Source organism: Pollicipes pollicipes, unplaced genomic scaffold, assembly GCF_011947565.3.
Source record: "Pollicipes pollicipes isolate AB1234 unplaced genomic scaffold, Ppol_2.1 Scaffold_2089;HRSCAF=2444_pilon_pilon_pilon, whole genome shotgun sequence".
In the NCBI taxonomy this organism is placed as follows: Eukaryota; Metazoa; Arthropoda; class Thecostraca; order Pollicipedomorpha; family Pollicipedidae; genus Pollicipes; species Pollicipes pollicipes.
In genome coordinates this window covers 11852-23984 of record NW_023596044.1, presented here as the reverse complement: position 1 = coordinate 23984, position 12133 = coordinate 11852, and the positions used below count along the sequence as shown (strand labels likewise).

General features: G+C 56.8%; 2 protein-coding genes across 2 annotated transcripts; both read left to right on the top strand.

The window, feature by feature from the left end:
- Positions 1-569: 569 nt before the first annotated feature.
- Positions 570-4404, top strand: LOC119096566 (trimethyllysine dioxygenase, mitochondrial-like; the record flags this gene model as incomplete). Its single annotated transcript, XM_037219474.1, has 3 exons — positions 570-651; positions 1964-2066; positions 4308-4404. Coding segments are annotated over 3 exons (282 nt in total), but the record flags the coding sequence as incomplete, so codon positions are not given.
- Positions 4405-11572, top strand: LOC119096555 (trimethyllysine dioxygenase, mitochondrial-like; the record flags this gene model as incomplete). The annotated part of the gene is given in 5 exon segments (XM_037219463.1): positions 4405-4443; positions 6913-6987; positions 6989-7089; positions 9753-9897; positions 9979-11572. Coding segments are annotated over 5 exon segments (648 nt in total), but the record flags the coding sequence as incomplete, so codon positions are not given.
- Positions 11573-12133: the final 561 nt, after the last annotated feature.

Genomic DNA, 12133 nt, shown 5'->3' with positions numbered 1-12133 from the left:
ATGCCCTCGGGACTGTGGACAGACCGCGCGGGCGGCAGTGGCGCTGCCCGGAACGGCCACTCGGGAGCTGCAGCAGCCGTTTTTGACATGGGCTCTCTGGAACCGAGAGGCCAGCCTGGCGCCGCTCGAAGCCGGGCATCGTGGAGACGGGCCATCGCGCGAGCGAATGCTCGAGCAGTGGGAAGCAGTAACGATCGGGACGGGTATCCAATGCGGCAGAATGGTGAGACACTGTTGGCCAGTTGTCAGTCAGCCAGATGTTGACACTGTCAGGCGTGGCAGACACAAGTTTTTTTCGTGTGACTCGGGCGCGCCTGTGCTCTGAGTCAAAAGCTGGCTTGGATCCCCCATGATACGGCGAGCTTAGACGTTGAACTTTACAGCAAAGTGCACATGGCCCGCTATGAGCAAGAAAAGATCAATGAAAGAGGTTTCTCGTCATTGGAGCCATCCGCGAAATGCCATGACTTTCTCTCGTTCCTTTTGCACGACTTATGCACACAAATGCTCGCACCATGTTACCGCCACGCCTCGTCATCGTCCGTCAACTCGCACGTCCTTCATTCCAGACCGATGTACGTGACCTGGTGTTTGACGTGCACCCCAGTCAGTTCGCCGTCGACCAGAGCGGAACCTCCATCACCATCACCTGTGAGTCGAGCCAGACATTACATCCGCGGGACGCATCACCTCGCACAGGTTCACTGGAGCAGGCGGGACCTCGCGCTTCAGCCTCTCGCGTTTGATGTCTGTTGCTATAACGAAGGGCAGGGTACCTGTCGGTAGGCGTTCTCATAAACAGGTTTTAGCGTGGATGAGGTGAGAGTTGGGTGACTTGGAGTGTCTGGAGATTAGCGGGTTTACTGGCCGGTGCGATGTGGGGGCTGCGTGCGCCATCTAACGGCTGCCAGACGCACTGGACATTCCGGTCCGCTCACTGTGCCGCCACGTGGCAATAGTGGTTTGCTGGCCAGCCAGAGCGGGGTCGTTGCTCGCCGGGGAAGGGGTGGGGGTGGGTGGATGACAGCAGTACTTGATGTGGCAAGGCTGTCGGGACGGATAGTCTCTACTGCGGGTTTTCAAATAGGACTGAAATCCACAGACGTCGGTGTGGTCGCTGCGCGCTCACCATGGAATACCGCCCACCATGTTATTGGTGGCCTGTGGGCTAATGCGAGATGTCAGCGACTGTAAACCTTTGACTCCGCTGTGGGGTCTGTGCGGTGCATTCTGTGTACCGTAGGGCGTCCGAGGCGAACGCGAGGTCTGGTTGTAGAGTGTTGCTGGTGGACTCTTGGGCTCCTGTTGCCTGTGTATTCGAGAGACGCAGGTGTATCGAATAGTAAATACCTGGCGACGTCAGACCCAGCTTGTCTGCGATGGCTGGTTAGGGACCCTACATGACGTTTTCCGGTCCGGTCTGGTTTCATGTACTCTTATACAGAACAGAAAATGCATGCATCAAACCAGCGCCCTGAGTGATCGCACCCTGGTTCGGTCCCAAAACTTGTAAGGTACAAACAAGCGCTAGAAGACGTCCTGGAAGCATTTCCCAATGCTGTGGCAACCGCAGATCGGGCATGACCAGCCCACAAAGCGACAATCCCCATGTTTTGGCGCAGGACGGGTATTCTGACCTGCCGTTTATTTCTACCCTCCGGCGATGGCTATAAAAGTTTGAGAGGCCCGTAAAGCGGCACTTTGGCGCCGAACACTTCATAACGGCAGAGTTGACTGCTGGTCCCCGAGGCTTGGCCTCACAACGACCAGCGAAGAGGCCAGTGCCGCGTGTGTCTAGCGCCAGCTTCACTTTTATGCGCCCCGTCTTCCCTGCGCTGGGTGAAATGTGACGAAGTGAAGCGAAGACGTGTTGACGGCGCGAGGGAACAGGGCGACTGAATGAAGCATGGCCATGCGGATCTCAGTCGCGGCCTCGTAACCTGACCGACCTCGCGACTGCCAGGGCACGACGGACATGAGTCGAAGTACAGTCTTCAGTGGCTCTGGGAAAACAGCTACATTAGTCAGAAGTACCGGCAGATGCAGCAGGACAGGGTCTGGAAGAGGTGAGGCGTCCCACCCACCTCACCTCCTTCCCCTCCCCGAATCCCCCTGCCTGGCTGTTACCAGCCAAAATGTCATCATTGCGCTTCCAATACTGAAGCATGTGCTCGCTTAAATCAGAAGAAAAGCTTCGCTGAAGCTGGGTGGTGGCAACCAATTTATCGTCTCTCTTTCCAGCCCAGCACATTGCAGTTTTGCCCTTGTAGCGCGTGAAGCGCCGCCGGTGCCTACATCGAAACAATAAGTTCAGGCGGGACTAGCCGTGAGTGAAAAATGGGACTAATTTTGACATGTTGGACGAGCCCTGACACACAGCCAGGCCCCCGGGACGCCGTTTGTTTCCGCCGCACCGCCGGACGTGCCGGGCTTGGGCCGGCTAATTGAACTGGTCCGAGTGTTACGTGACCCCAGATGAGCGGGCCCATTGCTCATCCGGAACGCCCGCTGCGGCCGCTCTGCCATGACGACGCCCGGCACGGCCAGATCTCAGAGGCGTGCAATGGATTGAAAACGCGCGGCGCTGGTATGACCGCTGGGAGGGCGTGACGCGCCGATGGTGTGGCCGTTGGGAGGGCGTGACGCGCCGCTGGTGTGACCGCTGGGAGGGCGTGACGCGCCGCTGGTATGACCGCTGGGAGGGCGTGACGCGCCGCTGTGTGACCGCTGGGAGGGCGTGACGCGCCGCTGATGTGACCGCTGGGAGGGCGTGACGCGCCGCTGGTATGACCGCTGGGAGGGCGTGACGCGCCGCTGGTGTGACCGCTGGGAGGGCGTGACGCGCCGCTGGTATGACCGCTGGGAGGGCGTGACGCGCCGCTGGTATGACCGCTGGGAGGGCGTGACACGCCGCTGGTATGACCGCTGGGAGGGCGTGACGCGCCTCTCGTGTGACAGTTGGGAGGGTGTGACGATCCGCTGGTGAGACGGGCTGGGAGGGTGTGACGATCCGCTGGTGAGACGGGCTGGGAGGGCGTGACGCGCCGCTGATGTGACGCACTGGAATGGTGTGACGCGCCGCTTGTTTGGTGAGTCGCTGTTGTGACGGCTGGGAGGGTGTACCGCGCTGGGAAGGTGTGGCGGTCTGCTGTTGTGACGGCTGGGAGGGTGTACAGCGCTGGGAAGGTGTGGCGGTCTGCTGTTGTGACGGCTGGGAGGGTGTACCGCGCTGGGAAGGTGTGGCGGTCTGCTGTTGTGACGGCTGGGAGGTGTGTACCGCGCTGGGAAGTGTGGCGGTCTGCTGTTGTGACGGCTGGGAGGGTGTACCGCGCTGGGAGAGTGTGGCGGTCTGCTGTTGTGACGGCTGGGAGAGTGTGCCGCTCTGGGAAGGTATGGCGCGCCGCTGGTGTGATGCGCGAGGGTATGACGCGCTGGAAGGGCGCGACACGCCGATGGCGAGGCGGGCTCGGGGGGGGGGGGGGGCGCTCCGTTGGTGTGACGGGTTGGACGTTGTGACGAGCTGGGAGAGTGTAACGCGCCGCTGGCGTGGCGCGCTGGGAGGGTGTGACCCTTTGGCAGCGTGTGACGGCTGGGAGGTGTGACCACTGGAAGGGCGTGACGCGCTGCTGGTGTGACGCTCAGCTGGTGTAACGCGCTGCTGGTGTGACGCGCAGCTGTGTAACGCGCTGCTGGTGGGACGCGCAGCTGGTTAATGCGCCGTTGGTGTGACGGTTGGGAGGGTGTGTGGCTGTCTGCTGCCGTGACGGCTGGGGGGGGGGGGGGGGGGCGCCCTGGAGGGTATGGCGCGCCGCTGATGTGATGCACTGAGGGCATGACGCGCTGGAAGGGCGCGACGCGCCGATGGCGTGACGGGCTCGGGGATGTGGCTCTCCGTTGGTGTGACGGGTTGGACATTGTGACGAGCTGGAAGAGTGTAACGCGCCGCTGGTGTGACGTGCCACTGACGTTACGGCTGGGAGGGTGTCACGTGCCGCTGGTGTGACACGCTGTGAAGGTTGCCCACCCTCTGTCACGTTGAGCGCCGCCGCGTCCGGAGCTGGTGGCGCTGACGGACAGCTGATGGCTGCCTGTCAGCGCCGGTGTGGCCCTGACTGGAGCTGTGCAGCCGGGCTGTTCGCCAGCGTGACGGAGCTGTACAGCAGGGCTGCTCGCCAGCGTGACGGAGCTGTACAGCAGGGCTGCTCGCCAGCGTGACGGAGCTGTACAGCAGGGCTGCTCGCCAGCGTGACGGAGCTGTCACGGCGCCGCGGTCTGATCCCCCCCCCCTCCTCCCCCCCGATCGGCAGGTGTCTGTGGGACGCGCGGACGGCGGCTCGTGAGGACCTGCCCACTGTCCACCACGACCAGTTCATGCAGGATGAGGCTGTGTGCGCCAGATGCTGAAGGGGCTTCCTCACGCACGGCGTGGTCACTGTCACTGGGGTGAGTGGTCACCGTCACTGGGGTGAGTGGTTACTGTCCACTGGGGTGAGTGGTCACTGTCACTTGGGGCTGAGTTGTTACTGTCACTGGGGATGAGTGGGTCACCGTCACTGGGATGAGTGGTCACTGTTGCTGCGGTGAGTGGCCACCGTCACTGGGGTGGATGGTCACCGTCACTGGGTTGGTTGGTGTGGTGGTCACTGTGACTGGGGTGGCGGTCGCTTTCACTGGGGTGAGTGTGCACCATCACGAAAGTAAGTGACCACCGTCACTGAACTGTGCGACTCGTCTCTGTGGAAGGTGATTATTGTCAACAGGAGTGAGTGATTGCCTTCACTCGGGTGGGTAACCAGCATCAGTGCGGTGGATGACTGTTTTGGGGTGACTAACAGATTGTTCGTTCTCATTTGTCGTTAAATATGACTGGCTAACCTTCCGACCGATATCCGGTCTTTTCCGGCACATGTGCCCATTTCTCGCGGTCTGGGCCATTAGGTTTATCCTTCATCATCATCCTAAGATGAGTCTCAACTTGGGAATCGGCCCGGACACCTATTTAAATTGTTTTCCATCCCTAGAGTCGCCAATATTCCTACCTCCATGGTGGAAATTCATGGGCCAACATATGTTTCGTGTGAACAGACAACTTCTACAACTCCTAAAACTCCTTACACTTTCAAATACTTTTAAAGCTCGGAGTACAAACTCGTAAAATATGCGCGGCCCGAGGTCCCGGTGATGACAGTATCGCTTATGCATGGTGTCGGCCAGAAAGCAAACATGAGAGACCGAAGACAACTGACGTGTTATGTGGTGCATTTGACAGCCCACTGCCCCGCGCATTAGCCCAATGCCTCTGACACGTGGTTGCATGAGGGCGCGGAACCTTTGGTGGGTGACAACCGTGTCATGTCGCAGTGCATGCATGCGTATAACCATGACGAATAGGCTCCAGACGTGCTAAGTACAGCGATTTGTCAGGCTGCGTCAACTCAGCACGCATATATTCATGAGGGAAGTTGGGTGAATTATACCGACTTCCGCGAACTCAAGTGCGACGTAGAGGCGACTTTCTGTGGACCGTCATGCATACGCGAGTTTCGCTGATCTCGTTACACCGGTTTCATGTGTCATATCTCAGTAAGACACACCATATTAACATATGGTGCAAGGACGCAGCGGGTGTGGTGTGATGAAACACGGACGAGCTCCGTACCCGGACCCGGGCGCGTGAGTCCCCGGAGGACCAGTGGGAGGGGATCGACCTGTCTCGTGTCGCCGTTTCTCAGAAAAGCAACAACGGCGGGCGGCCCCGTGGCCGGCGGTGCCGCACGGTACACGTTGTAACGCAGCCGTCGCTCGCCCGGCTGGTGTGCTCTGGAAACGAGGATGTATCCGCTAATAGGGTCCAAATTGCGTGCAACCCGCACAGGCTTTGGGCGTTTTAGTGGAAAAATTGCCTTGGTGCGGCCATGGTGCCCGCTGTACGTGCTAAGGTGCCGGAGATCTGAGGCTCATCAAAGTTGTGGCAGTGTTTTAGTGTGGCCGGTCCGTTCGTTCCGCTATAGCTCCACAGCCTCGCGATGGGTCTTTGTTTTAAGTTGCGCGAAGTTTGGCGGAATGCTGTGGGATCTTTCCAGTGCCCCCTGCCTCCAGGTCTTTTCATTTTCAAATGAATAACCAGATAGGCATCCGGGGAATAATGCATACGTTTTCTCACCAGGCTTCTTGATCAATCACTCGCCAAAACTGCATGGGAGCGATATAAGGCCGCCAAAGTGGACTTAAGTTATAAGAATTTGGTCCGCTTTACTAACATTATAGTGGACCAAACTAAGTTTATTGCGTCGTAGCAAAGCTATATATTAAAGGAGTAACGCAGCGTATCGAGGGGATAACACTCAGTAATTCAACCTTTCAGCTGGACAAAGAAGTGCTAATGTCGCCCGACCTCGGGGATGCTTGTTGTGAGCTTAGGAAAACATCAGATTGTCTATTTTCCTTCATCTTGCAGCGTAGCCCGCGGTTCGATGGCTCCCAGCTTTGAGCCGGGGGAATGGGATAGTATTGGCGCTGGCGTGTTGTTGACTGGCTGCCGGTCGAACATCGCCCTGACGGCGTCCGGGTGAGCCGCGCTTATTGCTGTGTGAATTGAGCGCAGCCGGCAGGAGTCGGCCAGTCGAGCGGGCTGTCCAACGTCACGCCCCGATGTGTCGAGGTCTGCGAAGGACGTGTTTGGCCGGGTGGAGCGATACCGGCCTGTGTGAGGCTAGACTGGAGACGAATGGCGCATTACGGAAAGAACAAGGGCAAAGAAAACCACTTTCAGACGCGCGATAACTAGGTATAGTTGCCTTTTTGTATGGTATTTCAAGTCGTATACATGTAGCTTTAAATACAACCCTCTCTAAGAGTGGACTTTCTATTTAAGCGGGCCAGCTGACACACAGTTGCCCGCCGCGCCGCCAGGTGTCGGCGTCGCTGGAGGCCACCCGCCGGGTGATCGAGCGCGTGGGCGCGGTGCAGAACACGATCTTCGGCGATCGTGTGGCAGTTCAGCGCCGACGGCGCCCACGCCGACACGGCCTACACGCAGCAGGCGCTGAGCGTGCACACGGACGGCACCTACTACACCGAGCCGCCCGGGTACGTCCCGCGCGGCCGTCCGCGGGTGGCATGATGAGCTGTCCGGAGGTGGCACGATATCCGTCAGAGGGCGGCACGATATCCGTCCGTGGGTGGCATGATGAGCTGACCGGGGGGGCGGCATGATATCAGTCTGGGGGTGGTATGATATCCGTCCGGGGGTGGCATGATGAACTGACCGGGGTTGGCATGATGAGCTGTCCGGGGATGGCGTTATATCCGTCCGGGGGTGGCATGATATCCGTCCGGGGGTGGGGGTGGCATGATGAGCTGTCCGGGGGTGGCATGATATCCGTCCGGTGGTGGCATGATGAGCTGTCCGGGGATGGCGTTATATCCGTCCGGGGAGTGGCATGATATCGTCCGGGGTGGTGGCATGATATCCGTCCGGGATGGCATGATATCCGTCCGGGGGGTGGCATGATATCCGTCCGGGATGGCATAATATCGCCCAGGGGTGGCACGATATCCGTCCGGGGGTGGCATGATATCCGTCCGGGGATGGCATAATATCCGCCCAGGGGTGGCATGATATCCGTCCGGGGGTGGCATGATATCCGTCCGGGGGTGGCATGATATCCGTCCGCGGGTGGCATCATGAACTGTCCGGGAGACGGATGCTGTCCTGAGTAATTTGTCTCACCACTTCTCGCCTGAGCTCGGTTTACGTGGCGCCGGAGCGCCATGGCGTGTCACGTGACGTCGTGACGCGCCCAGCCAGGGTTCCTTTGGCACCTGGACAAGTCCTGCGACGCGCTCAGCTTCCCGAGCATATCTTGTGCCATTCTGAGTCGTCTCGGCCTGTCTTTCGTGACCCTAAGTCGTCTGAGTTTGTCTGTTGTCGTGCCGAGGCGGTTGAGTGCGGCATATGACATCCTAATGGGCCCATGCCGAGCCTGGTGAGCGCCTGGGTATGCTGTGCCTAGCTGAGGCGGTACGTGGCGCTGAATGAGCGAAACGTCCAGTCTGTCCGGCCCGCTTTTCTGACACGTTTTACTTATTCACCGCCTCGTCCTGGATCCTCGCACTGCCCCGTTACATCGGGACATGCGGCGGGCGAGCCGCGGGCTGCCGTTACAGTCGCTCTAGTGCGGGAGCCCCGCAAGACGACCCGCGTGAGCCACAGGGGCGGGGTTCTGTGCGGGGTGAGGCGTGTTGGAGAGGGCCTCTCGGGATGGTCGCAGTCTTGCCCCACTGCTCACCAGTCTCTTTAAACCCGCAGCCGTGAAGAGGTCATTACTGTACTCTGCAATGAAAGTCGGCTCTACTGCGAACCGAACCCTGGCTTGCCTGCCTCGCGAAGTTGTCCAGCTCGTATGCTGGCGCCCACTAACGAAAACAGAAAATGTGCTAATGTGTGTCGGTCACGTATGAGATCAGGGTGCCCCGCACGTTTGTGTTCCCCTTCAGTGGTTTCGACCAGCGGTTTTGTTCACCCATCGGTGATAACTATATTCGTCACCTCGGCGAAGCAATGCCATGCTGATGCGACACCGAACCTCGGGCTCGCTGGAGCCCAGCCTACATTCAGGAACTGTGGGCGGCGACTGGCCACAATGGGCTCTAGGCGGTGACAAACTTTGTAAATTTGTTGTTCATGGCATGCAATATATATGCCTTAATGTCGGCCAATCCCACGATATTACGCCCAGCACCCATAACCGCGAAGTGTTGTCTAATTTGAATATAAGCCGCAGGAGGCCGCGTTAGAGCTTATGCTGTTCATAGTGTCATTAACAATGACAAATCATTCCCTAACTCGCCCGGTGAGCGGGGTCACCGCTGTCTGCCCATTTTATATATATATATATATATATATATATATATATATATATATATATATATATATATATATATATATATATATGATCCGAAGTCAATACAGACCGCGAGGGCGTGGCATTAAACAAGCATGCTCGTGCGTTAGAATGACTTGAAGGCACCCACAGGTATGCTCGTGCAGTATAGCGACATGAAAGGAAGCGTTTTAACATATAAGTTTTGAGCTCCGGTCACAAAGCTGACTTTCAGTGTACCAGGAAATACTGTAAAAACGACGTTACCTAGGAAACATTGTCCATATTGTTAGGCCTCGAAACTTTAAGCGGTGGTCATAATCGTGAGTGATCTTCACCACAGCTTGAAGCTTCGAGTTTTGACAACATAACTGATGCTTGCTTCGTAACATCGTTTAATCGACATCGGCTGGTGTGTTGAAGGTCCATTGGTAGCATAGGAACGCGAAACTCATAGTGCTGAAAGACCAGGAACTCTAGATCTTTCGTGGTTATATCAGGCTTCCAAAATTCCTTGTAACTGGCATGCGAAGACAACCATAACGTGGCACATCGAGTGGCTACTACAAACAAAGTATGGAGGCTAAGTCGGGTCACGTGTCGTTTCTGGTTTAAGCAGCGCAGGCATTTTAGTGAACTCCGCCGGCAAGGTGTTACATTGCATGGGTGCATGGTAACGGATGAATTGCTACCAGTCATACGACAACGGATGCATGGTAAGTGAACCAATGGTGCAGAGATTCCACCGTTTTTATCTCCGCTCCGCTATTCTAAACTCCACTCCACGCTCTGATCGGTCCCTTTTTCTCCATTCGCTTCAAAACTAGCTGCAAGTATTCCGTCTGACCGCACACCATGCCTGCGCAGAGTGCAGGTGTTCCACTGCCTGCACCACGACGGCACCGGTGGCGAGACGACGCTGGTGGACGGCTTCGCCGGCCTGCAGCGGCTGCACGCCGCCGACCCGGCCGCCTACCAGCTGCTCTCGACCGAGCCGTGCGCCGGCGAGTACCGCGACCCGGGCCGCCGCGTCCACCTGGCCGGCGGGCGCGCCGTCATCGCGCACCGCGCCGGCGGCCAGCCGCGGCCCGAGCTGGCTCGCCGCCTCCGCTTCAACCCGTACGACCGGGCGCCGGCGCGCCACCTGCCGCCGGCGCGGCTCGAGCCCTTCTACCGGGCGTACCAGCGGCTGGCCGAGACGCTGCTCAGCCCGCGCCTGGAACGCCGGCTCCGCCTGACGCCCGGCACCGTGCTCTTCATCGACAACTGGCGCGTGCTGCACGGCCGGGCCGCCTTTACCGGGCGGCGCGTCATGTGCGGCGGCTACGTGGCGCGCAGTGACGTCATGAGCCGGGCCCGCGCCGCCGGCCTGCTGCTGTAGGAGCCGGTGACGTCATCGGTCGGTGTCGCAATGTGGTCCAGGAACGTCATGAGCTGCGTCGCGTCATTGGCAGGCTGCACGGTGACGTCAGGAGCCGTAGCGTCGTGAAGTGCAGCGTCATGGGACGTCATAGAGGCGCCGACGCTGCTGACAGCTGCTGTAGGGGCTCAGTGACGTCATACAGCGCGGTGTCGCGATCCGTTTGAGTGACGTCAGAGTCGCACTGAGGTTTAACGCGAGTGTGTGCCGTGGCAAGCCATCATCCACCGACCAATGCTGACTGACTTTGGGATCATTCAGGTATTCGTGGGGGTTCCCATGTCGCGTTTAATACTCACATTCTGGGATAATTTGGCTGCTACAGGGATGTTACGGCTCTTATCTTGAAAGCACTGCACTTTAAATCCAGCGCTGCCTGACTTAGTCGCCGGTACAAGTCAAGCTGTTGTAGCTTATCCAATAGTGAATGCCTTTAGATTTGAACTTGTTATGGTGCTCAACTAGAGTGGCGTTCGACACTGTTTACAGTTTGATACAAACAGAAGGCCTAATGGCAGTCAATGGCACTTGTGTGTCTCCGCCGGACTCCTGCCCGCTTACATTGCCAATCTGGACGCTCCAGGGCTGCTTGCTGTACTCCCACTCCGTTTGATCCTGCGTGAACTCTCGAAACCAGGGGTTTACGTCACAACACAATACACACGAAGTCAGGCATCAAGGTTTCGAAACCTTGATGGTATTTGGCGATAATGAGAAAGCAGTAACATTTGGGTTGAAGTCAACATTTAGGTTTCGGTGATATTCCACGAGGCGATTTTTACACATGGGCTCACTCCGACTTTTTCCTCCGAACATGTCATGCACTGCAACTAGACTTTGTTTGAAAGATCCTGAAGTAAGTGGAAAAAAAGGAGGACACTTCCTCTGCGCGTACGCAACACCGTATTTTCTCTGGTGATGATATGTACATGCGCATACAATTCGAACGTGAACGTGAAATGAAATCGATTGTGATGACGCGTGTAAAGTTGATTGATAAGTATTCTTTTACCTTTTTGACGTGGCCTTATTCACGATAATACGATTTTGCTCGTGTCTAGCACCCCGTCTTATTATTTACCTGTCCCACCGTTACTTCGTGTACTTAATTTGAGTCAGGACCAGCCATAGTCAGGGGCCTTGCGCTCGGTGCGGAAGGCGCAGTTACGAGGTGAATAAAGAAATAAATGAAACCTGACTTTGACTCGATATCATGTAAGTGACTAAATGAGACCTGAATGAGCCTGATTGTGCGCTCGGCGACCTACAACGGCTCAGCTGGATGAGTGCCGTAATATTTTAGCATTACGTTGCAGACCTTTCTTTGTGGCAGCGATGTCAGTTGATTTTTGCACATCATGACAGCATGTATCACTGCGAAGGCTCGTGTATCTGACGTCGAATGTCAACTGCCAAACGGAGCACTTCTGCGGACTACATGTGCGTAGACAATATATATATATATATATATATATATATATATATATATATATATATATATATATATATATATACATATCAATAAGAAAACCGACGAAAGAGATAACGACAGTGTCCCTCACTGTACGGATTGCTGCCTGTAGCCTTGCCTGAGGTGCCCTTGAAGCTCAAGCCACTGTTCTTTCATGTTGAGTGCAACAGGCAAGGCATCGCTGGTTGCAATGCTTCTGTGAAAGGCCTTCATGATCGGTTTACTCGAGTTATTACCGTGTTAACACGGCCAACGCGTCGTTTTACACGCGCATGTATTACACAAGATGATACAATCGTCGTCACAGCCGTGGTCAGACGCGAGCGTGCGATTGGCAAGTTCTTAAAAACACGTAGC